Source organism: Rattus rattus, chromosome 7, assembly GCF_011064425.1.
Source record: "Rattus rattus isolate New Zealand chromosome 7, Rrattus_CSIRO_v1, whole genome shotgun sequence".
Taxonomy (NCBI): domain Eukaryota; kingdom Metazoa; phylum Chordata; class Mammalia; order Rodentia; family Muridae; genus Rattus; species Rattus rattus.
The window spans coordinates 23919996-23947004 of NC_046160.1; the positions used below are offsets into that span (position 1 = coordinate 23919996).

The 27009-nt window shown below is 50.9% G+C and overlaps 1 protein-coding gene and 1 pseudogene across 1 annotated transcript; both read right to left on the reverse strand.

Annotated features, from left to right (window-relative positions):
- Nucleotides 1–146: 146 nt before the first annotated feature.
- On the reverse strand, nucleotides 147–12896 carry Garem2 (GRB2 associated regulator of MAPK1 subtype 2). The gene is made up of 6 exons (XM_032909054.1): nucleotides 12694–12896; nucleotides 9640–9780; nucleotides 4496–4626; nucleotides 2928–3989; nucleotides 2016–2185; nucleotides 147–1556 (listed from the first exon to the last, which is right to left on the reverse strand). The coding sequence occupies exons 1-6, from the start codon at nucleotides 12803–12805 to the stop codon at nucleotides 533–535; spliced, it is 2640 nt and encodes an 879-aa protein (XP_032764945.1). The 5' UTR covers nucleotides 12806–12896; the 3' UTR covers nucleotides 147–532.
- An 8213-nt stretch (nucleotides 12897–21109) lies between these two features.
- Nucleotides 21110–22375, reverse strand: LOC116905635 (annotated as a pseudogene).
- Nucleotides 22376–27009: the final 4634 nt, after the last annotated feature.

The window sequence follows — 27009 nt, forward strand, 5'->3', positions numbered from 1 at the left end:
GCCTATGAAGTAGGTACCTCACAGACAGAAGTCACATCCCTAACTTCAGAACGACTGCAGGTCAAAGCCCACAGAGCGTGAAAGAGAGGGCACTTTGGGGACACTGTGCTTTAGAATGGTGAGCCACCTTCCCTTGTCGTGTGTGTGTGTGTGTGTGTGTGTGTGTGTGTGTGTGTGTGTGTGTGAAAGGCTGCAGCAGGGCAGAGAAAGGCCTTCTACCAGCACAAAGCCACCAATGACACAACACACACCACCTTTACCCTGCTGTGGGATTGGCACTAAAAACCTCACCAGGAGTGAGGAGCAGTACCCCTTCCTCAACAGCAAGGCATGCTCCTGCAGGGTCTGACCCCAAGGGGCCACCATTCCCCTGTGAGGTATCTCCCCGGGGAGACTCCGTGTTCCAGAACCGCCTCCATCTTGGCCCAGATTTTCCCTACAGGAAGGACCTGTCTCTGGGAGTGCAGACCCGAGTCCACCCCCAGGGCCTCTGCTCCCAAAGTTCAGGCTGTGCAGCAGCTGGCCAGCCGGTTCAGATCTTGGGTCGCCAACCTTTGATGAACTGCATGATCTTCTTGACCTGAAGCTTGGTGAGATGAAAGTCATCAGCCAAGATGTCCTCACTGAGCTGCACAAAGATGCTTCCGTCAATGCGTTCTCGGGCAAAGAAGCTCACCACGTCCTCTGAGAGCCCGATGAAGCGCAGGCTCCGTGAGACCTCTTCCACGGAGAGGGCAGATAAGTCTGCTGGTGGCTGCCAGGAGGAAGCATCCCGGACTCCGGCACCTGGGGCGCCCTCCCGCGGGCTGCCAGGAGGCCCTTCCAGGCACCCTTGGGTAAGAAAGAGGAGGGTTCCTCCTGCCTCGGGCCCCTGCAAGGCAGCTGGTGACAGTGAGGCAGGGACCTGCCTCAGCACCAAACCTTCCGGCTCTAAGGCCTTGGGCGGACCAAGTGGGGAAAGGCAATGTCCAGACCCAGGTGTCCCCGAAGCTCTGGGCTCCTGGCATCGGAGCAGCTCCAGCTCAGGAGGACTGGCCTGCCCCAGCTCACACGGGTCCAGGGGCTCCAGCGCTGGTTCCTGCCACTCAGAGGAGGACAAGGAGGAGGAGGGAGCAGCAGAGTAACCTTGGCCCTGTGGGCCTGGGCCTGGGGAGTGTGTGGGGCTGGAGGTAGCCAGGGCACCCGAGGTGGATGTGGACCCAGAGGAGGAGGCCGCTGGAGCACCTGAAGGGTGGGCAGGCCCAGAGAATGGGTTGAGTGCACCAAAGGGAGCAAGGGACTTCTGGGGACGTGAGGGTTTAAACAGAGGCGGGCAGCTATGGTAGTTCTTAACCGCTGGGGTGTCAGCTCCCAAGAGGGAGGCGGTTCGACCACTCAAAGGCTCTGCTAGGGCTCTTGAGGCCTGACTGGGCGGCTGGGTGGTGGTAGAAGGTAGGGGTCCTGGTGGCGGGCGACTAGAGGACTCGCTGGCTTTACAGTCTCCCCAGGTGCAAGGGTAGCAATAGAGAGAGTATGCATCCGGTGACGGGGAACCGCTGCCACTGCGGGATCCTGCCCTATAAGCAGAGACAGACACACAGGATGTATGCAGAAGGCAGAGAGAATGGGAGGTGATACTCACGGGACCCCAAAGCAGGAAACTATCCCTAAGTCCCCAAGTCATGTCAGAACACGCAGGGGAAATTAAACTGAAAAAGTACAAATTGGAAAATTGGAGCCTCAAGGCTAAAGACAGGACTCAGTGGTTAAGAGCACTTGTTGCTTTTCCTGAGGACCCTGGTCAGGTTCCCAACACCAAATGGTAACTCACAACCATTCGTAACTCCAGTTCCAGGACACCTGAAGACCTCTTCCGGCCTCCTTACATACATGCAGACAAAACATTCACACACATAAAATAAAATCAGGAAATCGTAAAGAAAAGGATGGCTGCTTCTCTGCAGCAGAGCCCCAGTGCAGGCAGGGAGTGACCATCCACCATGATCCCACGCGTCGGGACGGTGCCAGAGACTCACCCATCCTGCAGGCCAGAGGAATAGTACGAGAGACTGGAGCTCGGTGAGTGGACAGACTGCAGCTTGGGGAAGCGGGGCGGCACTGGAGGGCTGCCTGTGAGCCTGCTGCAGCTGCTGCCACCCCTAGGAGGCACAGGCGGGGCGTGAAGCAGGCGGCACTCTTCCTTCACCTGCAGACAGAAGGCCGTGACTGCCTCACTGGGCAGTTGGCCTGCCTTACCTCACTTCTCAAGCAGGAGGCCCTGGGCCTGAGACCTTGTCCCACCCAGAGTGGAGGCTGCCCTGACTAGACACCTCTAGTCTATTTCCAGCCTATTTTGTCCCTCAGACTCGGTCCACAACACTCCCCTATTTCATCGTAAATTCATTGTGAACGTTAATAGATTGGGGGACCGGGGGACGGGGCGCAATAGCGATATTCCTTCTATATTCCTTCTTCAAGGAAAAGGGTATGCCAAGAGGGATCAAAAGGAGGAACAGGATCTGCTACCTGGATCCTGTCCTTACAAATTAAGTTTCCCCAAAGAGTGTGTTAAAAGGTGTGATTGATGAGGGAAGTGTCCTATGGACAAATAAGTGGGGAACTGTTAAATATCAGCGCAGAACAAACATATCAGAGCCTATAATGTGGTTTTAACCCCCCAGGAGTCCTGGGATTGCTTGAAATCACTCGAATCTCCTACATTTACTACACCTCGGAACTTTTCCATCATGGAGGACTTTGTGGAGCTTGTGGGTATCCCTGTTTCCAGCTCAGCCTCAATTCTCTGTGCCTTGTGCGTGTTCCCTGATCTTTTCCCTTCTCCTTCCCCGTTGGCTCTAGCCATCCTATCACTCCCCAGGAGCTCCGAGCCTCCGTGTCCCTCTAAAAGCTGCCTAAGTTCTTACAAGGACTGAGCAGAGCTCACTCACCGCCTCAGATTTGGGGGGGACAGGAGGCGGTGGTGCCTCTGGTTCATGCTGTGGGGGCCCCACGGTCCCAAAAGAGATGAGATCCGGCCCTGTCAGCGGCCGTGCACGGGCGTCGGCGAGGCTTTCGGGGCCTTGGTGCACCCACAGCTCCTCGTAGGGGATCTCGGCGCACGCGGCCGCGGGCTCGGGCGCACCCGCCCAATCAGGGCTCACGTACTCCTGGTCGCTGTCGCTCGGTGCTGGCAGGGCAGGACCCAGGCGACCCGGCGGTCCAGGCACACGGACAGACCCGGGAACACGCGGCGCGGGCAGGCAGAGGCGCGCACGGCGCGGACTGGCGCAATCGTCCGCGAGCTCCGCGGGCGCCTCGCGCACAGCAGTGGAGTACTCGTCCGGATCGAAGCGCTCGCGACAGTAGGAGGCGCTGTCGCGCACCAGGCGCTCGACGCGCGGGTCCCCGGCCAGCAGACCCTGCGGCAGAGTGAAGCGCGGCGTGTCGGTGAGCAGCAGGAAGTGCAGTGGCGCCGGACCCTCACGGCGCAGCGCCAGCCCCAGCACCACGGTCTTGGAGATGATGCTGACCAGCTTATAGCAGTGGCCCTCCCGCACAGGGTGTAGGTCGTAAGGGTTGCGCGGCGGCCGGCTGGGTACCAGCACGTTCACCGGAAGCCGCACGCGCTCGATGATGGCGCGCACCGTGTGCTCGCCCTCCTGCATCTGTAGCTCCAGAGGGCTGCGCGTGCTAAAGCGGCCCTGGCATTGGAAGGGCAGGCTCAGGCTCTCGTTGGTGCGGTGGTTCATGCAGATGAGACAGGGCATCTTGCCTTTGACGGGCCTGGTGGCCCCGCCGCCACCTCCTGTGGCCCCCATACTCCCGGGGCCGCCGATTCCAGCCAAGGCCCCTGCACGGCCCAACTTGCGCAGGAGCGTGGTGAAGCGCGAGCGCTCTTTGGTTGTCTTGGCGCACAGAATCTCGGCCTGACCCATGAGAGTGAGCTCGTCGCCTGCGTGCAGTGTGAAGTTGTACACCTCGCTGTCCTCGCTGAACTCGCCTGACACCACCTGGGAAATCCCAGAGACAAAATGAGGCCCTAGCTAGGGTCTCAAGGAAAGTCACACACCAGTTCCAAGCTCCCCTAGCTCTCCAGTCCTTTCCTCTTCAACTGTCGCTGACATCAAAGCAAGAGCACTGGACTGGGTCTGGAGGGAATCTGAGACTTTAACATTTTCCTTAGCTCCTTAGTTTCCTCAGATGATGATATGAGCATAGAGATGTCCTTTGAAAGTGCTCAGTCATGACAGATTTTATTAAGCCCTCTTGACCATTTGCGTGAAACAATACCTCACTCACTCAAGACTACATCAGGTCATGACCCCTCCACACACCATTCCTGCTTCACCACATCTCCTAGAAAATGCTTCAGTCCACTGAGTTAGTGAATAGGCTTTTCCCAAATGGCCTGCCTGTACCAAATGGTGATCAGAAGCCACTCTCCCTCCTGGATCCTATGAGCAACCTAGGGAAAGGGAAGCTTGGGAAGCTTCTACCCCGTGCTAGAAGGACTAACCTTGACACTGAAGGTGATGGCTTCCATCACAAAGATTCGATCAGGGAAGACACTGGCCACCTCCTCCACGCTGCTGAAGTATCTCACCGGCTCCCGCACATCCCGAGCCTGCTCCAGGAGCTTGAATTTACCTGCACAGGGAACACTGGCAGCTGGCGTAGGGCCTGCCTGCTAGGGGCCAGGTCTGAATTCTGGAACACCAGGCCCCCTACTAATTGCTATCCCAAACCCATCCAGTCCCTCTGTAATTCAGGTGGGCACAAGGCAGGTAACTAAGGTATAATATAAACATCGTGTGAATTGTCTATGTCATCTCATCAACCATATTCACTTTTGTGATGAGCTTAAAGACAGGCTAAGAACCTCTGCCCTCACAGAGATGGAAAAGCCGAGGATTTGTGAGGACTAGCAGAAGATGATGGAGAGAAGACATGGTTTCTCTAGTTCTGTGTTCCCTCACCATAGTCTGCTCCCATTTGTGGCATACCCACTGTTGAATCAGTCACTACCAAAGTCCCTTCAGACTGGACAGTTCTGTAAAGTCTGCTCCTAAGAAATTCGGGCCAGCTGGAGGGATGGTTGGGGTAGTTAGGAGAACAGGGTGCTCTTCCAGAGGTCCTGAGTTCAAATCCTAGCAACCACGTGGTGGCTCACAACCATCTGTAATGGGACCTGATGCCCTCTTCTGGTGTGTCTGAGGACAGCAGGTGACCAGTCCTGAGGCACAGCTGTGAGAAAAGACCTCCAAAAGAAGAGACCGGCCTGGCACAGTGTGTGGGGATTGCGAGGTTGCACCCTTCAAATGAAAGGGATTTTACAGAATGGATATTTTATTCTGTAAGAAATGAGAGGAAGTTGGGGGTATGGCTCAGCAGGCCAAGTATTTCTTGTACAAATATGAGGACCAGAGTCCAGCTCTCCAGCACCCACGTGGAAAACTAGGTGGGCATGGGCAAATGCCTGTAATCCCAGCTCAAAGGAAGTAGAGATAGGGAATCCTCAGAGCAAACAGACTAACCAGACCAGCAGAAGGAAGGAACTGCGGGCTCAGGAAGAGACTGTGCCTCAGAATACAAAGTGGGGAGCAACCAAGGGGGGCACCTGACGTCAATCTTGGGGCCCTTCACAAAGTGCGCCTGCGCACACATATGCCCACACACATTTCGACATACATACTTGCAAGAACGTCACATTCCCACGCACGTGTGTGCACACACAACCAATAAAACCAGGAAAGAAAGCGGATGAAGCCCTCTGGAGGAGTTTGAACAAGAAAATGCAGTGATCAAAGCTGGGCTCTGGCAAGACTCAGGCAAGCGATCCAGTAACAAGTCCTGGAGGAGAGCCAGGGAGCGGCACACAGAGAGCGGACCCGTGGGACACTCAGAAGGGAGACCCCTCCTACCTTAGTGACAGGAGGAAGGAAGTCAAGAAGGAAAGGAATGAGAGCGACACACACACGACCTACTGGTCACAGAGGGGATGGCAGACTGTTCCACACTGGGAACCAAGAGGAACATGGCAGAGGCCGATTCTAGAAGACCAGCAAAGAGCCTCATGGGGTAGTGCCAATTGTTGGTGCATAAGTGCCACGTATGTGTGGGAAAGAAAGAGCAACAGACTGAGGCACAGTGCAGCTGTGGGGCACATACATTAGGGAACTGGAAAGGAAGACCTTAACCCTTTGGGGACCCATGACCCCCTAAAAGCCCACATTGCTCATAGTATAAACACACATGAAGAGGGTTCCCACCCAAAGTCCAACCAGAGGCAGAGGAAAACTAAGAAACCTCCTGTGCCTGACACAGGGCCTGAACCACCAACATCCAGCGCCAAGGAGAGGGTGGAACTAAGAAAGAGAAGAGAGGACAGTGGAGGTGCCCTGGAGCGAACCGGAGTAAGGGTCCGGATCCAGCCCAAACTCCCAGACCCTAAAGGGAAGAAGGGCCACAGCCCAAGGCATCAGGGGGAAAAGGAGGGGGCCAGAGTCAAGACGCAGGAGTCCCGAGGACGCTGACACTCTCTAACCCACTTCAGGCTCCTCCTCCTCCACACGTGAACCCCCACCCCTGAACCTCGAGCTGCCAGACGTAGAGAAATGCCTGCTGCCCCCTGTGGCGAGATTTGGAGCCCAGTCAGGGTTGGATCCTGGGAGGATATGGCAGAAAAGATCGATGTAACCATGGTATCCAGCACCGCCCCCCTCAGCCGCCCAGCCGGGTCATTTCTTGGGGGAGGAAGGAAGGGAGACCTCTCGGGAGTCGTGTATTGGCCTCTAGAAACCTTCTCTGCCCTGCAGCTTCCTCTCCTGCCCACCCCCCACCCCCCAACGTCGGTGTAAGGGCAAGGTCTACTAAAGGATCTGAGGACTGTCCCACATTTGCACAGTCCTTTCCAGCCCGAAGCACCTCTCAGAACCAACCTCTCGCAGGCGAACTCTCAGTAAAGATCAGCGGTAACGATTCAGGTGCTGCCGTCTAGTTTGCACAAAATCCCGTTCGGTTCTGCATTGCACCGTTAGACGCGGATGTGCCCGAGTCTCAGTTCTGCCACCAAGCAGCATGTGAAATCGTTTGCTGTCTGGACTTCGTGGTTTTCCCATATGTAAACTGGATCCATACTACATGACTCACATTGGAGTTGAGCGGAGGGGCGCACCTGACAAGGGCTGGGGAGGGGGGTAGGCCAAAGCTCTGGAAATATCCGGTGGTTTGGGGAAGGTGTTTGGACCCTCAGGCAGCACTGGCCCAGATTTCTCAAGACACCAAGTCACCCTGACTCCTGCAGCCTGGAGACCGCAGGCAGCAGCAGTGGCAGTGCCCCCAGTCCCACCCCTCCCCCGCTGGCCACAGCCGGTCCGGCCAGTGCCATTATTAATTCATTGGGAGGGCTCAGCGTGGAGCCTGCACTCTGAGCCTCCTCGGAGGCCCAGCCCCCCTCTCCACTCCCAAGAAGTGAGGCCCCCAGCGGAAGAGGGAGCAGGGGCCGCAGGCTCTGCCGGCCAGCTGCCACCTCACTGTCCCGTCCCCACCTCTCATGCTCACTAAGGAGACATCAAAATGGAGGGGATAAAGGACTGGGGGCTTCCTGTCTTCCATTCACAGTGTTCTGGGAACTCCATGACTTAGGTGGTAAAGATAAAACCTAACTGGTACCACTGTGAAGGCTTTCACAACCACTGGAGGGTTTTAGTCAAGAAGGTAAAGAGCTCTACCTGAACCAATGCTAGATTCGCAGGTAGATTCTAGCTCGCAGCCTAGGACAGAAGAAGCCTCAAGGCAGCCTGATGGCGGGGGCAGCTCTTCCCTGGAGTATTGCAAGTTCAGAGGCCAGCCCTACCAAGTGTGTTATAAAGAGCTCAAACCTGGGGCAAGGTTTAAGCCTTGACTCAAAAGAGGCCCAGGCCAGAGAGAGCAGTGGCAAGGCCAGGGAAAGACTGTGGCCTTCCGGCTCCAAAGGTCACATACAGCCCCTGTTGCAGACGGGGCAGAGAGCTGTACAGTAGAGGAAAGCGCAGAATTGGAGCCTCACTGTCCATTAAAGGGAGCTGATTAGTGAGAACAAATTGATAATGGCCAGCCCCCGCACAAGGCTCTGGAACAGTAGCTGCCCTGGGCTTGCATGGAGACTTTTCTGGGATGGCACTGGACTCATACCTTGGGGACAACCGTCTGTGGTGCTGGCATAGTGCAGTAAGCAGAATCCAGTGGTTATGATACCTGAGCTCTGGCCCGTGGTGACTTCTCTAAGTGGTCCTATGACCCTTAGCAGGTCATGCTCTCCTGGGGCCCTTGGTTTCTTTACCTGCAAAACTGAGGTGCTACACTCTCAGTAGACCCTTTCTTCAAACAAAGCCTTACCTAAAACACACAGTCAAGTCTGGTGGCAGATCTGCAACTCCAGCCACTCAAGAGGCTGAGGCAGAAGGAACACAAGTTCAAGTCCTGCCTGGGCTACACAGCAAACCTAGGCAACTGATCGAGACCAGGCCTCAAAATAGAGGATGGCCGAAATGGCTCATGAAGGTGTGTATAGCCAAGCCGGGAAACCTGGGTTTGGTTCCTTGCCCCACATGGTAGAAGGCGAAAATCTGCAAGTTGTTCCCTGACTTACACACACACACACACACACACACACACACACACACACACACACACACAGAATGAATAAAAATCTAATAAAAAATAAAATGAAGTGGTAGAGAAGGGACAGGGAATATACGTCAGAGGTAGAGCACTTGTCTGGCAGGAATGAGGCCTTAGTTTTAACCTCAGTACTACAAATTAAAAAAAATAATAATAATACAAAATACATAAAAGCAGTTAGCACATTCTTTAGAAATCTAACGCTTCAGCATTGTTCACAAAGCCAATCTGCAAAGACAGTTCGGCACAAAACTGGAGAAAAAGAGTATTGAGTGGTGACAGGCAGCACAAGCGGGCCTTGGCACTCCTTGGTCAGGGCGCCTGGTACTGAGCAGATCCCCGCAGGCCTTCTCTTTGGGAGTAGAGTTAAATGCAACTCAGGGTACAGCCTTGAGACTCTCCAGTTAGGGATAAAGCCTGATTTCTAGCTGCTTAAAGACAGGTTTGTATATTGCCAGCTGTGCCTGTGCTCACCTTGAGTCCTAGCACTTGAGAGGCAGACAGAGCTCTGTGAGTTCCGGTCCCAGGCTGATCTATCCAGTGAGACCCTGTCTTTTTTAAAAAGTGGGTATTTTTTCATCATTACTTCAAAATACATTTAAAAAATAAAATGTACCTAGCACAGTGGCTCGTGTTTTAAAAAAAAAAAATCACAGTACTTGGGAGGCCAAGACAAAAGTCTAAACCTGAGTTCAAAGCCAGCCTTAGCTACCTGACAAGAACCTGTCCCTAAAATACAAAGAATCAAAAGTCTATAATCCTGAGCGTCACCTCTTCGGAAACAGGGCTCTACAAATGATACGGACACTCCTAAGGCCTAACTCTAACCGTAACCTCTAGCCACCTACCCCTAGCATGTTCTAGCTCAATCCTGAAGCTCCAAGGAAAGGTGGTCATCAGAGGCTTCCCCTAATCATACCCCCCTGCACCCTTGGTCCCAGCTCCACCTGCCTCCCCATGCTCAGAGATCTTAAGCCATCCGGCCCTAGCTGGGCACACCTGGGTACTGCAGGGGGATGTCAATCTTGGGTCCAATGACGTAATGGCCCTCCTCCAGGGTATGGGCGGTCACTGTGGTCCACTGGCGGCAGGAGTGGATCAGCAGGATATCTCGTTCACTGACGCCCTCAGCATACTCCCCTGGGAGAGAAAGGAAGAGACGGGAAGAAGGAAAGAAGAAAGTCAAGAGAGGAAGAAAAAAAAAAAGACTGGGTGATATTACCCCCCCCGCCCTGCCTGGGGATTGTGTCCTGTGACCCCTGTACTGGTCAGCAACACGGGTGGAGCAGTGGGCTGTTAGCTGTGTGGTGAGTCTGGCCTGAGCCTCAAGGCTCCGACTCCCTATGGGGACCCAGCAACTGCAGCATCCTCAGCCTCCCATTCATCATTTCACCGGAGTGTCTGCTCTCCTGGCCCACGCTGAGGCTGGGGACTCCCAACGGATGAGTCTGGGCCAGTCAGCTTCTGCCCTCCAGGCATGCTCAGGCCTCGGGAGACCTGGAGGAAGCAAGTTGGCAGCACACAGCTGAGGGCGTGTAGGGACATGGAGGAGGGGGACCCCAGGCTGGGGTGGAGCAAAAGAGCCACTGCTCTTGACAGGAGTCAGGCCTGAGAGCACGGTAAATGCACTTCTGTGGGACCCTGCCAAGTCAGTGCCAAGCCCAGGCAAGGAAGGCCTTGTTGTGGCAAAGGAAAGGACTAGAAGAGATCAGTCCCTGGCTACGAGGGCTCTTAAAGTCACTGTCAGCTGGGGATGGCGGGGCTTATGGGAGCCTACTCCTGGATCTTCAGAGAAACACTTTTTCTGTCTACCCACTGCCATAGAGTCTCGAATTCACAGGACCTCCAAGGATAGGGAACCTCACCCTGACGCTGGAAACCCCACCCTAGAGAAGCTATTTCTTAAAGTTGGGGTTGCACACGCATTGGATTTAGGGAAGCAGAGTGGGGGAGGGGGGGAGCCTAGACTAAGGGAAGCAGCCCAGGGGCAGAGGTGCTGGAGTTGGGAGGGGTCTGGGCCCAAGAGGCTCCATCCCCGGCAACGGTTTCCAGGGGAGCAGGAGGGGCAGCCCAGCTTCCAGGAGACTGATGGGGCGTATCCTGGATGCAGCTGGTGGGCACAGTGGGGGTGGGGATGTCTCCTTCCCAGCCCCCTCACACACACACACACACACACACACACACACACACACACACACACACACCACACACCCCTTACAAATTTCCTACCAGCCCAATGAACAGGAAATGGTTTGCTCTAACACCGAAGACTTCATAAAGCAGTCCATGTTGTGTGTACAATGGGTGGGGTATTCAGGGTCTTCAGGGGGCCAAGGGAGGGATGTCCCATTCTGGGTGTGAGGATTTGTGTGCACTAAAGTGTAAGCAGGGGAGGCTTGCCTTCCTCCTCCAAGCTCCAGGAAGAGAGGAAGCTCCGTTCTCTCCAGTTCTATAAGCTCTTCCTGGGGCTCACCTAATAAGCTCCACCCACCACTATTCCATAGGGACGCAGGCCAAAGCCACACACAGGTAGGTACACACCAATAGTCAGGAGTCACCATCAGCAATAGTTCAACTGCACCCAACAAGACACATGCTTGTCACCGAAGCAGCACAACTCAGTCTCAAGATCCTACCAAGGGGGCCCCTCCTGAATGCATACCCACGAGGCGACTTCCAAGGACACACCTTGTCAAGCATACGTTCGTACTCTAATGGTGACCGCAGTCGACACCACACTGTCACAGACAGCTAGGCCATCCCACACTATTGCTCATTCATTCATTCATTCATTCATTCATTCATTCACTTATGAATGAATGCCCATACTCTTTGGCCCTCCCCAAAAGCCAGCAACCCAGTGGAATGGGACACACAAGTGTCAGGGAAGAGCAGAGAAGGCCTAGCCATACAGAAGCGCTCAGAAAAGAACTCAAAGAAAAGGGTGTCAAAGAGATGCGTGGGAAGTGAACAGGAAGAACCTAGGGGAGAATTTCCTATTCACAGGCAGACACAGTCCGGCTGCAGGTGCAGTCCTGGGATCGCACGCTGAGCGGTGGGTGAGATCCCACCAGAGTTGGACTCCAGGTGCTCCACCTAAAGAACTCGGACACCCACGTCCCACAGAGCCTGCTTCAGCACGCCTGGTCCTCACTGTGCCCAGTTCTTGCTGTTGCGGGTCTGAGGAGGGGCTGCCAGTCCAAGAAGAAGACAGCACAGGAGTCCCATTAGCATTCAGGGAAGCGAGTGTGCCAACGCGGGCCAAACCCCTATTCTTCTCACACACAAAACCCCCAGCCTGGCTGCCAGCCCCGGCTCCCGCCCCTCCCCCAGCCAAACAGCTCCCCTTTCCCCCAACACTACAGTCCTCTTGCTCTGTGCAGCCTTCAGGCTCTCCCATATAGGGTCCCATCATCGAAACACAGGGGGCCTGCTGGAGAAATAGGAGGGGAGATGGGGGAGCGCCGGGGTCCTGTGCTGAGATGGAGAGGGGGGGTGCCTGGTGGCCCGGCCCGCTCACTCAGGCCTCTCCAGAGGGTAGTCTGCCTAATGCCAAAGGACCTCAGGATGTCAAAGGACGGTTCAGGAAAGGTCTCAAAAAGGGACTAGTGAGGATGGTAGGGAAAGACTTATCATGGTCCAAGGGAAGCAGCTGGATGAAGGTGAGAGGCTGGAGACAAAGGGACCAAGGGGGTGCGGCCCGGGCAGGGGCCGACAGACGCTGGGAAAGCGGGGTGCACTGACAGAGTGGCCCACAGACTCAGCCTCCAAAGAGGACTCCAAAGAGGACTGAAAACTTTGTTGTAACCCTGCGCCCAATTTCTAACCCTGTGTGTGTGTTGGGGAGGGGGGTCGGTGGGGCCCAAGAAGCGGCCCCCGGATTCAGGGGCTCCAGTTGTCCCAGGAGCCGCCCCAGGAGACAAGCAAGGCTCCCATCTCTGGGGACAGAGAAGGTAGGGACCGAATGCGCCTAGCAGTCCTGTGGGCTCCAACGGAGCGAGGCCCGGACTGTTCGCGTCCTCCGCCCCCGTCTCCCCTCTGGACACCCGGTACCTGGCCCGAGGCAGGCGAGCGTGGGCAGGCGACAGCGGCTGACGATGAGGTCCAGCGGGAAAGCGCCCATGCTCCAGCGCAGCCCAGCAAGCCCAGCCGCCAGCTTCTCCATGGCATGGGCGCTCCCCGGGGTCCGCCGTCCCGGGACCCCGACGGCCAGTCCCGCGCAGCTCGGGCTGCGCGCCCGCCGCCTCCTCCTGGGCCGTAGCGGCGCTCCCCGCCTGGCAGCCCAGCAGAGCCTCGAGAGTCACGTGGCCAGCCTCCTCCCACGGGGCGCCGGCCCCCACCCCCACCCCCGCCCCGCGCCCCGCCCGCCGGGCCCGCGCCCCTGGAGCGCCCAGGTGACGGCTGGCGACAGGGCGCTTGGGGTGGATATTGGTAGGGGAAAGGAGAACGGGGTCCGATGGGGCTCTGGCCTGGTGTCCTAGGTTATCCCTTCGTGCCAAGGCCTAACGGAGTCTGGACCCAGGACCGCTGCGTTGCTCACGTCCGCTACTCCAAGCCGGAGGCGATGCTCGTTTGCCGGGATGCTCCGACTGGGGAGGAGCAAAGAGGGCGGGTGGCACTTGGAGTTTGAATCTAAGTTGTCTCGGAATCTTGTAAAAGCACTTTCCGAACCCACGCTCCCCCCAACCCCACCCCAACCCAACCTCCACCCGCATTCCCACGCCAGTCAGTTCTGTAGATGGTGAAACAGGTTCAAGCACCTGAACGACTGTAGTCAGTGGCACAACTCTTTTTTTTTTTTTTTTTTTTTAAATGGGCTCTTTCTTTTCTGTTCTCTCCATCAACTTTCATCCACTGCTGACTTGCTGACTGAGGCCCTGGAGTTCCTTTAGAGGAGAAGAAGCCTTTCCCAGAGCTTTGCTGGCCTTGGTCTCGCACCGGGCTGGAGGCTCACTTCGCTCCAGTGTGCCTGCGGCGCCCTCTGCAGATGTAGGCCGGTCATGGATGAGTGCCTTCGGAGAAGGACCTTGGTCCCTAATCTGGTCCTCTAAAGCCCTCCATGCCCTCAGGAGACTTCCACACGGGTACACACAAACCCTTTCATCTGACGGGCCTGAACCCCAAAGGAAATGGCAGCGGATAGCACCTTTTCCGCTTTTGTCTGTTTAAGACTAGGGTCTCTCTGTGTGTAGTCTAGATTGGCCTACGGGCCAGGCTTGAGCCATGGAGTCAGGAGCGGTTTTTCCTTTTCTCTTCCATACCCAGGGCCTGCCGCATGACAACAACTGCTCTACCACTGGGGTATCCCCAGCCCTTCTCTCATTTTCAGTCTTCAGACAAGGCTCAAGAAGCTGCCCAGGCTGACCTTGAACTTCCTCTCTAGCATAGCCAAGCCCTTGAATTTCCAATCCTTCTGCCTCAGTGCCCCAAGCAGCTGGGACCATAGGCTTCTGAGATCACACTGTAAGGAAGCAAAACCTGTGGGCACTTCCTGTGCACATCTGGCTGCAGTCACCACCTTCACCTGCAGCCATTCGGGAAAGCCTTCTGCCCATTAAGCCAGTTGAAAGCCTTCCCCTCCAAGCCCCCCTTTCCCAGGTAACACCAAATGGGCACAGGGAATGCCTCCAGATCGCCTTCAAGAGCAAGTGCTAAGCCATCTCTCCAGACCCAATTAATGTAACTTTAAAAACTAAGACATCGGGCTGGAGAGATGGCTCAGTGGTTAAGAGCACTGACTTGGTGTTCCAGAGGTTCTGAGTTCAAATCCCAGCAACCACATGGTGGCTCATAACCATCTGTGTGCCTGAAGCCAGCTACAGTGTAGTTATATATAATAAATAAATACATCTTTTTTTAAAAACCTAAAACATCTGTTAAAGATTCTGTATGTAATGGAGGTGAAGGCAGATGAAGGATGGAACCCTGAAAGAGATGAGTGAATGAAAGTTTACTTTCCCACCTGATAGGGCAGAGGGTCTCTCTTGAATAGTGTGACCTCATGTTGTGTTCCTCTGAAGTTGAAAATTCTATCCTCAGAGAGAAGGTAAACTAAAGGAGCCTCAGGAAGTCCCTGAAACCGATCAGATTCATTAGGCCCAACTCCAAAGCCATGCAACAAAAGAAGACTCTGAGACTAGATCAGCTACCTCGAAAAAGCAGAAGCCAACTGAGCTGCCTCGAAGAGGTTTAGACCAACTGAGCCACTTTGGAAGGACTCTCTCTAACGTGATGAACTGCCCAGAGGCTGTGCAATGTGTTCCAGATTTCCAGCTTTGTAAGCTGTCAACCATGCTGGGATAGGCTTTGGTGGTGCAGCTGCCTTTGAATAATTTCTGCTCCCTGTTCCTTGCCCACATTCCTAATAAAATTCATGGTTCACCAAACTTAACTTTAGTGGTAACTGTAGTTCGGTCTGTCATGAGCTCCCTGAGGTGAGTAGATATGTGTGTCTCCTCACACACATATTGTCGGGAAAAGTTTTGTCACACAACACAATATGACAGTTTATAGAGTAAAGGCCAGGGTAGCAAGCATAAGCCCAACTCCAGACAGCAGGTGTGTAGGGCAATACAGTCTCCTGGCTGTCAAACCCTGGAAGTAGCTATCATATCTGTGGCAGTAGTCTCATGCATGGTCCTCAGCACTTGGACTGCTCAGAAATTCCCAGTGCACGTTATAATTTCCAGCCTGGCATCAGCCATGGCTCCAGTGACACCTGGTCCTTTTAAGTAGGAAAAGTCATTTGGAATTCACACTCCGGGTGCTGGAAGGCTCATTGCTACACACCATTCAGGTACAACACTGTGTAGCCCAGGCTGACCACTCAGCTACAACATTATGTAGCCCAGGCTGACCAGGAACTTGCTAGGTAGCTGAGGATTACCTTGAATTTTTGAGGAAGGGTCTCACATGGCCCAGGATGTAGCAAGAATTGCCTTAAATTTCTGATCCGCCTACCTCCATCTCAGTGTGTAGCCTGTAAGTGTGCAGCACCAGGCCCAGTTTTATGTGGTGTTGGGCATTGGACCCAGGTCTTTGCAAGTTTCTAAGCAAGCGCTCTACATTCTAAACACCATCCCCATCCTTAAAGAAATAGAGGGGTTGGGGCAGTGGCTCAGCAGCCAGGAGCCCTGGCTGCTCTTCCTAGAGTTTCTGAATTCAATTCCCAGCAGCTACATGGTGGCTTGCAACCATCTGTAACAAGATCTGATGCCCTCTTCTGGTGTGTTTGAAAACAAGGACAGCGTACTCGAGTTAAATATGTGTATCTTTTTGAAAGAAAAAAAAAAAAAAGAAAGGAAATGTAAGCTGGATGTGGCAATGCACTCAACTTCAGCACTCAGAAGGCAGAGGCAATCAGATCTCTGTGTGTTGGAGGCCAGCCTGATCTATGTAGTTCAGAAAAAGCCATAAAGACATTGTTGAAAGAAAGAAACAAAGAAACAAAGAAACAAAGAAATCAGAATGAAGGGAATGTTAAGAGTCACAAGAAATCCTTACCTGTAGATTCTAACTGACAAATAAAAAACAAAATCATGAAATACTCATTTCGGGAAGCCAGACAAGAGTTTTGGTCAATAGAGCTGAACAAATCAGCCAGCTAGATGCCTGATATAATTGAGTTATTTGTCATTTGGGCATTTTTAGGGGCAGGTAGGGTTTTTGAGACAGAGTCTTGCTATGTACTCCAGACTGGTCTTGAACTCATGATCCTCCTGCCTCAGTATACTGGGATTAAAGTTAGTTATCACTGCAGCATCTGAGCTACTATTTTCTTTCAATATGTCTGGTTTTTATAGAAAGATTTATTTATTTTATGTATATGAACACACTGTAGTTGTCTTCAGACACACCAGAAGAGGGCATCAGCTCTCATTACAGATGGTTGTGAGCCACCATGTGATTGCTGGGAATTGAACTCAGGACCTCTGGAAGGGCAGTCAGTGCTCTTAGCTGCTGAGCCATCTCTTCAGCCCCTGGGTTTTTTTGTTTTTTGTTTTTGTTTGTTTGTTTGGTTGGTTGGTTTTTGTTTTTTTTGTTTTTTGTCTTTTTTTTTTATCTTTTTAAAGATTTATTTTTGGGGTTGGGGATTTAGCTCAGTGGTAGAGCACTTGCCTAGCAAGCGGAAGGCCCTGGGTTTGGTCCCCGGCTCCGAAAAAAAGAAAAAAAAAGGATTTATTTTTATTTTCATTTATGTGCATGTTACAAGGTGTCCTTAGAGGCTAGAAGGTCTCAGACCCTCTCTCTGAGCTGCAGTTAGGAAGTACCCAGCTTGGACACCGAAAATCAAATTCGGATCCTCTGGAGGAAAAGAGGCGCACTTAACCATTGAGAGGGCTCTCCAACTCCAAGTACAATGTTTCCATTCTAAATAAGCTTAACAATAGTTGTGTGATTAACATGTTTCATAATAATACATGTATGACTTTCCTTTTGAGATAGGGACTTTATAGCCCAGACTAGCCTCAAACTCATTATGTAACTCAGGATTACCTTGAAATCCAGATCTTCCTGACTCCTGACCTGTTAAGTGTTTAAGACATTGGTTGGGCTTGGTGTTGGGGTGCATGCCTTTAATTCCAGTACTTGGGAGGCAGGGTGGATCATGGTGAGTTTGAGGCCAGCCTGATCTACATAGCAAGTTCCAGGACAGCCAGAAATATGTCATAAGACCATACTTGACTAATAAGGTTATTTTAATTGAGTCCTGAAATCACTTTCTTTTTAAAGGCAGTTTCTCCCTGCATAGCTCATACTGAAGGGTGGTTTCCCAACCCCTGCTGCCTCACCTTCTCAAACACTGGAATTATAGCATGTATTATCACGCCCAGCTTTCTTTGTGCATGCATGTGTGCATTCGTGCCTCTGTCTGTGTGCATGCAAGCCGCAGCAAGCCACAGCAAGCATATGGAGGTCAGAGGACAGCTTTTAAGAGTTACTTCTCGCTGTTCCTGGTTTCCTCTGGGCAAAGATGTAGAACTCAGCTCCTCCTGCACCATGTCTGCCTGGATGCTGCAACGCTGCCATGCTCCGCCTTGATGATGATGGACTGAACCTCTGAACCTGTCATAGAGAAACCAAACTTAAACTGACCTGAAACCTTTCCCCCTGCTGGATAGCTTTTCTCCTGGCTGGATAGCCAGGAGGTGCGGTGCAGGCAGATGGGGGAGAAAAGCCATCAACAATATTACCTACCAGCAAACCCTCCATGCTCCAATACTGGCTTGCCAATCAAGATACGCCCGCCAGTGCGATAGAGACACAAAGGTTATGGAAGTAACTGGCTACTTTTGGGTTGGATGTGAGGCCTGTTCCATAGGAGGAAATTCATGTTCAATACTGGAAAAGTTAATTAAAAGTACATGGGTGGGAAGTCCATAGTCCCTAGTGGGGAGCCCTCTACAGTTATCTCTCTAAATAGACAGGCATGCTGCCACACTCCTTCTAAATACTTAACGTTTATACACATAAATTAGTGCTGCCCTCAGCAGTGACCAGAGAAGCTTGTCCCTGTAGTGGTTAACACTTAAGGCAGAGACGTATAACTCATTAAGTTGCTGAGATCGAATGATTATTGAATGTTCAACCCCAGATAGGACATTTGTATCAGCCAACACCACCACCTGCCCCAGGAAAGGCTCAGTGAAGATCAAAGAAGAGAGATAAGAAGGAAGACGAGAGCTGGAGGACTGAGAAGAGTGCTGTGAGACACTGCCTCTGGACCAGACAGGGGCATTGCACTTGGGCACTCGCTGTGGCTATGGTGACCTTCACAAGGCCCTGACTAGACCTGTCAGCTTCCCACCAGGCAGCATTAACTGAACCCATTGGGTTTCCAAAGGAAAAAAGGAGAGAAAAAAGACATAAGAAGTAGAGAGGGAAATGTTCGGGGTGCACGGGAGGACTGGAACGGGATGGGGATAGACAAAGGATACTTTGTTTAAAATAAAGACTTTCTATTTATAAAGATAAAAAAAAAAAAAGAGTTACTTCTCTCCTTCCAAGGCTGGTTTCAGGGATGGCTGAAGGCTTCACAAGAGAATGAACCCAACAGAGCCATGTTGAGGCAGAAAGGTAAAGGTTTTGTTTAAAAGCAGGAACTCATAGTCTCCAAGACAAGGGAGAACTCCACCAAAAAGGGGAATCTGGGGATTTTAGTTGGGCAGGAGCATGAGGGCATTAAGGAAGAAGGAACTGTCACACGCTGCACTGAGTCAATGTTTACAGGGGGAGGGGCTCTGACTGTTAGGATAGCAGGAGGCTGTGTTCAAGTTGTTCTGCTGAAATGAGGAGTCAACGGGCTTCTGACCACTCAGTTTCCCTTCCCTTGAAGGAGCAGGGTCCTGCACAGGTCGTTCATCTCAATGACTTAGGTGACTCCACCACGGGAGTAATGTAACACGTGAGATTACAAAACTGCTAGGAAAAACATCTGAGGATCTAGCCCACCTTGTGCTAGATGATGACTCCTTAAGACTCCAAAAGCTTGGGGCTGGAGAGATGGCTCAGCGGTTAAGAGCACTGGCTATTTTTCCAGAGGACCTGGTTTCTATTCCCAGCGCCCACCTGGCAGTCCACACTGTCTGAACTGCCACTCTAGGGGACTCAACTCTTCTGACCTTGGAGGCACCAGGCATGCATGCATGTTGTACCCAGATATGTACAGGCAGCCCCCATATATGTGTGTGTTATATGTATATATTGTATGTATTCACAATATGCATACATGTATAATATATGTAGCTTATAAGTACATCATATGTATATATAAAAACATATACTTAAATGTATGTGTTAATTGCAGAGTTGGACTTTTTTGGTTTTGTTGTTTTGAGACAGGATTTCCCTGTGTAACCCTGTCTGTCCTGGCACTCCCTCTGTAGACCAGGCTGGTCTCAAATTCAGAGATCCTCCTGCCTCTGCCTCCTGAGTGCTGGGATCAAAGCCATGAGCCGGGCTGGAGAGATGGCTCAGTGGTTAAGAGCACTAACTGCTCTTCCAGAGGTCCTGAGTTCAAATCCCAGCAACCACATGGTGGCTCACAACCATCTGTAATGAGATCTGATGCCCTCTTCTGGTGTGTCTGAAGATAGCTACAGTGTATATAATAAATATTTAAAAAAAAATAAAAGCTGTGAGCCCCCACCAGCGTTGTACTTCTTTAAAATGGAAAGGGGGGGCTGGTGATGGTGTCTTGGCATCTTTCTTTCCTGCTGTCTGGCCAGTACTTCCTTTCTTATTTAACTTTTTCTTGCTACACACCCAATAAACATTCATTTGAAATCAGAATATAAATAGATAGTTAGATAAATATCTATAACTGGGGCTAGGGGTGTAGCTCAGTTGACAGAGTGCCTGCCCAGCATACAGGGCTCTGAGTTCGATTCCTTGCACCTCACAAAACCGAGTGTGGTGGCACAGACCTGTAAAGCCAGCGGTTGGGAGTTAGAAGCAGAGGAATCAGAAGTTCAAGGCCCTGGACTACAAAAAAATAAAAAGAATTAAAATTTAAACTATCAATAATAGGGGGCTAGAGAGATGCTCAGTGGCACTGAATTTTCCTCCAGAGGCCCTGGGTTCAATTCCCAGCACCCCCATGGCAGCTCACAACTGTCTGTAACTAGCATCTTCACAGACATACAGGTAGGCACCAATGCACATAAAGTGAAAATAAATTATTTTTTAAAGAAGCTCGAGCATATATTGTTGCTGGAGATGGTTACCTGGTTAAGTTCACTTGCTGCTCTTTCAGAGAACCCCAGTTTGGTTCCCAGCACCCAAATAACAGCTCACGTTCCTGACTTGATATGGTAAAGTCAGCAACATCCTGGAGAATCTTTTAAATCGGGAGTGGGAATCGAAAGGGGAGAATAGAATTCTTTTCAACGTAAAACAACAAAACCAGTAACAGACAAATATAATCAGACAAATTACCAACTAACTCGTCCTTTCTGCCTGCTGGGCAGGTTGTCACAGTGCTGGGGGGCTGGAGAGATGGCTCAGCAGTAAAGGGCACTGCCTGCTCTCCCAGAGCACCCGAGTTTAAATCCCAGCACCCGCATGGCAGCTCACAACTGTCTGCAACTCCAAGACCTTACACTCTCACGCAGTCGTACATGCAGGCAAAACACCAACGCACATGAAATAAAGGCAAAGATTTTCTTTAAAAAGTTGTCACAGTGCCTCCCACTGTCAAGCTGGGGGAATCTGGTAGCAAGGGCAGAAGTCAGGAGCGACCAACGCTGGATGTCCTGCTCTAGTCCAACCTAGAAGCTTCCAGAACTAGAGAATCCCTCCTCAGTCACCTCTATAGTGACATAGTGACGGAACAGCGGGATGTCTTCTCGGCAAGTTGTGCTTGATTACACACACACACACACACACACACACACACACACAATTTATTCCATTATAAGCACTTACACACTTAGTTATGGGTTCAGAGGAAAACAAGGAGAGTCTAAAATCAGTGCTGACATATCACTCCTTCAGGGTCTTCGTCATTATAAATGTTCTCTGCTATCCGCCACACTTGCATGGTATTGTCTTCCGATACAGAACAAATCACCCAAGGTTCATTGGGATTCCAGAAGTCAGATATCTTGGCAGTGTGACCACCATGAACAAACAACTCTGGTGGGCCATCCTCTGCTTCTTCTGGGGATTGTCTCTTCCCAGACATTCAGCCGACAGTCAGTACCACTGGAAGCTAAGATAGTCTCATTGTGAGGTGACCACTGAACTTGGAATACTTCATCCTTATTGCGATTCAAGGGAATGCAACTTGAGGTTCAGATTTCTCAGACCCCACAAGGCAACGGTCTTGTCAGCTGATCCTTGTGGGAAGAATGAACTCACTTTAAGGATTGAAAGATAAGCAATTCACTTCAGCTGTGTGAGCATCAACGGAGGGAGTGGCTTGGAAGTATTGTTTGAACGAGTAGCCCAAATCATTCGTTTCTGACCCATAAGCAACTGACCCGAACAGAGACTCATGGAGCAGATGCCAGGAAAGTCCTCTACTACTGCTGTATGCCCTGCAAAGATGACTTTTGCATCCACCACTTTTCCTTCTTTGGAAATGCACTGATGTCCCACAGGCAGACGATATGATCATCTGAAGCACTAAGTAAGTACCCTCTGAGATTTGGAGTCCAAGAAAACCCATAACCTTCCTTCTGATGTCCACGGTGACTCCCCAGAAGGGTCTGGTTTAGAAGGGTGCTTTGTGTAGTCAAAAACAAGAACATCACCGGATGGAGTTGTCGTGGCAATGATGCAAGGGTTCTAAGGCACGTACCGGGCCCTGTTTCCTTCTCTTTCGTGGTTGATCTTGGTTTCTATTTCAATTTTCCCACTGACAGAACCTAAACCCCCAAATTCTCCCTTCTCACTGTCAAAATGTGATGTATCAAACTGATCGTCATCATTAGGGATAGTTTTATTCATCTGATGTATGTGTTCCCAGGACAAGTCGATGAATGCTGAAATCTTTCCCTTCCGGCCTGGTCACATCTGGAAGCCACTGGACAGTTAGATGGGGCCACCCCAAGGCTTGGGTCATCACCAAATCATAAAGAAAAGGGGTCTTCTTCTTCTTCTTCTTCTTCTTCTTCTTCTTCTTCTTCTTCTTCTTCTTCTTCTTCTTCTTCTTCTTCTTCCATATTTTGTACTCCTCGTTGATTACATGTTCTTCCACAACATCATCAAAGGCTGCTTCCTTGCTAGCCATGGCGGCAGGAGAGCCAGGAGGGGTTGGGGAATCCCGGGGTCGTGCGTTGCAGGAGGGGTGGGAGGCGACGGGCCTTCCCTCATAGTTCTAGCCTCATGAGTAAACCAAAACTCAGCTCAGAACCACTGTGAAACGCTAGCTATCGTAAGAACATCTTTACAAGCCTAGCAGTCAGGGCGCGTGCCTTTAATCCCAGCACTCCAGAGGCAGAGGCAAGCTGATCTCTGAGTTCCAGGACAGCCAGGTCTACAGAGCGAGTTCTAGGACTACACAGAGAAATCCTGTCTAGACAAACAGAAAGAAAACAAACAAAAAAGGAAAAAGAAAAGAAAAGAAAACCCCTTTGTTTTTGACTTTCTTTATGCAGAGAGCGTGTGATGGTGTACACATGTAATGTCAGCCGAGGCAGGCCAATCAAGAAGTCGAAGCTAGCTTGGTCCACACTGAGACCTTGTTTCAATCAAACAAAACAGCTGGTAAACCTGGCCAACAGCCGACCTCTGTGGAGGTTGTGGACCCCAGGGGGAACCTGTTGTGAATGTAGTCTAAAGCTTGCATTCTGTCATTTGGGTTCCCAAAACTGCACAAAAATCCGTATGTGAGATGCTGAGAGTCCCTGCCCTCAATTGATTGTGATTGGTAAATAAAGTTTCTGGTGGCCAATGGCTGGGCAGGGAGTGTTTTGGAAGCTATGTTTTTGTGTTTCCCATATATTCAGGTAATATTTAATTCATTCTCAGACCTCTGATGGGGTTAAAGACTAGTTATAGCCCAATAAGCAAACTTTAGTTGTTTTTTTTTCTAAAGATTTATTTATTTTATTTATGTGAATACACTCTAGCTGTCTTCAGACACACCAGAAGAGGGCGTCTGATCCCATTACAGATGGTTGTGAGCCACCATGTGGTTGCTGGGATTTGAACTCAGGACCCCTGGAAGAGCCGTCAGTGCTTCTAACCACTGAGCTCCAGTCCCAAACTTAAGTTGTTTAACATTGAAGAAAATGATGTAGATTTGAAAGGATAGTTTCCAGACAGTAATACAAGTTAAAACCAAAACATAATTCAGGTATAGAATTATAAACTCCTTAAGTTAGGATAGATGTTAGAGTAATGTACCTACAAGTTGATAGGCTGGACGTTATTAGTGTATAGCGAATCTTACAGTTCACATAACTGTTAGAACTATGTTCATAGTGTATCTGAGAGAAAAAGGCGTTTTTAATGAACAAAAGGGGGGAAATGCTGTGGATGTGCTCTAATGGTTGCATTATGTTTTTTCGGTTCCCAAAATTGCATGAGAATCGGCATGTGAGACGCTGAGGGTCCCTGCCCCCCAGTTGGTTCTGATTGGTAAATAAAGTTGTCGGCAGCCAATGGCTGGGCCGGGAGACAGAGGCGGGACTTTAGGATCAGGGGCAAGAGGACTGAGAGAGAAGAAAGAACACCTACAATGCCTGGAAAGGAGCAAATTCAGGCTTGAGAGCTGCGGAAGAGCGAGTGCCAATCATGTAAGAGCAGGGGAACCGTGGCCCCAGCACCCCTCCCCCATTGGGTATGGAGTAGCAAAGATGAAATATAGATTTTAGTAAGTAACAACTCAGGAGTATCTGAGGAGAGGCATTAGCGACGTGGAAGTTTGGGAGTGGCCCAGCCATAAAGCTTATTAAATATAAGGCTGCACATGTGGGTCCTTCCTTTGGGCATCCAGAGAGGAATGCGGGTCGCCGCCGTCCGGTCAGTGTGAGTAGCATTAATTGTCTACTGCAACAGAACCTACTCGTGTTGTTTTGTTAACCGGACATGTTATCAAACTGCCTTCAAAACACTCACGTCTATACCCCCGGGTTAGTGCCGCTTTCAACTGTGATTGGAGAAGCCCCTTTTCTGCAGTTGACAACAACGCAGACTCAGGACAGGCAGAAGGTCGAGAATAAGTGACTGTCAGGTGTCCTGCCACAATGGGACATCTACACCAACATCCCACTCCTTCCAAGCTCAGGAAGATGGGGCCACAGTGTGTGAGCCAGAGGATGTGCTGTGCATTGCTGCCTTCTGGGCATGACATGGCTGCTGTAACCGTGAACTCATAGCAGCTCTCGTCAACTGTGCATTCCAACGTGGCTTTTTAAAAGAGGGGCTCATGAAGTTCCGTTCCCAGCTGAGAAGCTACTGGTAGTCGATGCTTACACAAGCATGGAGATCTTAGACGATGCTCTAATGAGAAGTAAATAGCATGAAAAATAATGGGGGCAGGGGAACTGAGAGGTTGTAAATGAGTTCTCGCTCTACAGGGGTGGGCGTATAAATGTGGATCCCCACACTCATGGAAATGTGTGGCTTGCTTTCTATTCTAGTTTGCTTTCTGTCACAGAGATAAAACACAGACCAAAAACTGCCATGAGAAATAAGGGCCTATGTCAGTTTACAAGTTATAGTCCTTCACTGAGGGAGGTCCAGGCAGGAGCTAAAGGCAGGAACCTGGAGGCAGGAATCGAAGCAGGAACCATGGGGGAGTGCTGAGTACTCAGTTGCTTCCCATGACTCATTCACATTGTTTTCTTACATGTACCGGTGTGGCCAGCATGAAGTCAAACAGTCATTTGATGGGGAGGGGTGAGGATGATTATAGGAAAGACAGAGAAAAAAAAAGATGCAATAGACAGATATGGGAGGGTTGCAAGTCATTACCACACCAGCAGCGAGTGCATTTCTCATAGCCTTCCTATACTATGTTACCGTGGGGAGCAAAACTACAAGCGAACAGAAATAATTTGCTAAAATATACACAAGACATTTGTTGTCATCAAAAAAAAAAATTCCCTGTTCCTTCCACCAAGGGCAACAGAATCTTCAGCCCCTTGCCTTGAGCCTCAGGTGCACCTCCTCTTAACATTTCGTGCCTCAGCAGGCTGGCAAATCTGCCAGCAGACCCTGACCTCTCTCTCTCTCTCTCTCTCTCTCTCTCTCTCTCTCTCTCTCTCTCCCTCCCTCCCTCCCCCCTCCCCTCCCCTCCCTCTCTCTCTCTCTCCCTCCCCCCCCTCTGTCTCCCTCTCTGTGTCTCTGTCTCTCTCTCTCTCTGTCTCTCTGTCTCTCTCTCTCTCTGTCTCTCTCTCTCTCTGTCTCTCTGTCTCTCTCTCTCTCTCTCTCTCTCTCTCTCTCTCTCTCTCTCTCTGCTTCAGAGAAGCAGGCAAATGGCTCCCAACACTTGTATGGCCCAGGACCCCCTGCCCAGGGTGGCATCACCCTCCAGTGCCCTCCCATGGTATCATTAATCAAGGAAATGCCCCACAGGCCAATCTGAAGCAGTTCATCGTCTGAGCACCCCTCTTTCCAGCTGACACAGTGTGTCAAGTCGACAAAACTATGTAGCATGCCTTCCTGGCTTTGGTGTTTTGTGTGTACATTGTGTCTGTGTGTGTGCTCAGTACACTCACACCTGAAAGAGGTCAACACTATGTCTTCTTTGATTGCTTTCTGGAGACCTTATCTTTACATTTTTTTAATTTTTAATTTTAATTAATTTAAAAAACGCTCCAGATTGGGGGTTGAATATATACAGCCATATGTGTGCTAGACAAATGCTGTACCACTGAGCTACAGCCTTGGCCAAGTCCCATCTTATTTTCTGAGATAGGGACTCTCGTTGAGCCTGACCGCTGTGCATGGCTTTCACAGGGCTGCTAGAGACAAAGCGCCAGTCCTTAGGCTTGAACAGCAAGGGCTTTTCCCTGAGCCATATTCCCAGCCCCTCCCTTTTCTTCCCGGACACTGTGTCATCCTGCCCCACTCTGATAGGTCACTCCTGAGGTGAGCCAGCTGCAGCTCCGCCAGGGCCCCTGGTTTCCAAATCTTATGGCTTCCTTTTTCATTCATTTCATTGCAGTAGATTCCTGAGGAGCACAGGGAGAAGAAAAGTGTCCCTCTCTGCACACGTTATTGGTTTTCACTTTCACATCTGACAGGGGCACACGAATGTATGACCTAAGAGAAAACAGTCATTCAAATTTTCATTCTTAAAATGCAGCTTACGTTTCCCCCTTGTTGGGCATTTGTTTGTGGTGCTGGGAGTTATGTGTGAAAAAACTAGAAACACCCCCAACAAAATAATGACAGAACTAATTCTCGCAGTTTGAAAATGGCGTAAAGATGTTCTTGACATGGGTAATCTTCTAGGCTGGCTTTGTGGTTTTTTTTTTTTTTTTTTTGTAAATGTTTGTGTAGTTTGTTGTGTGTGTGTGTGTGTGTGTGTGTGTGTGTGTGTGTGTGTGTGTGTACACATGTGTGCGCGTGTGCGACATGACTTTCTAATCTTAAGACGAATGTTCCTCATCTCTTTCTGTTTTATGTCACAGACTGGGCAATGTAATTTACATAAAGCAGAAACGTACCCTCGCTTTTAGAGTCTGGCAAGTCCAAGTTCAAGGTGAAGATGTCTACCTTTTGTAAGGTCTCTAATCTACCTATGAGGCCCTGCCCCCACAGTCTAAGACCCTCTTAAAGGGCTCGCCTCTTAACCTCAGACCATGGCACATGGCTGCTTTCCTTTCTACTTCCAGTTACACAGGGCTTCTCTGTGTAGTCCTGGCTATGCTGGAACTCACTCTGTAGATCAGGCTGGCCTTGAACTCAGAG

Excerpts from the sequence above, each read along its gene's own strand:
- Garem2 (XM_032909054.1), bottom strand. The coding sequence starts at position 12,805 with ATGGAGAAGCTGGCGGCTGGGCTTGCTGGGCTGCGCTGGAGCATGGGC. Across the intron at positions 4,627-9,639 it reads CATCCCCCTGCAGTACCCAG|GTAAATTCAAGCTCCTGGAG; the intron begins GTGTGCCCAGCT and ends TTCCCTGTGCAG. Across the intron at positions 1,557-2,015 it reads TCCTCTGGCCTGCAGGATGG|GGCAGGATCCCGCAGTGGCA; the intron begins GTGAGTCTCTGG and ends CTCTGCTTATAG.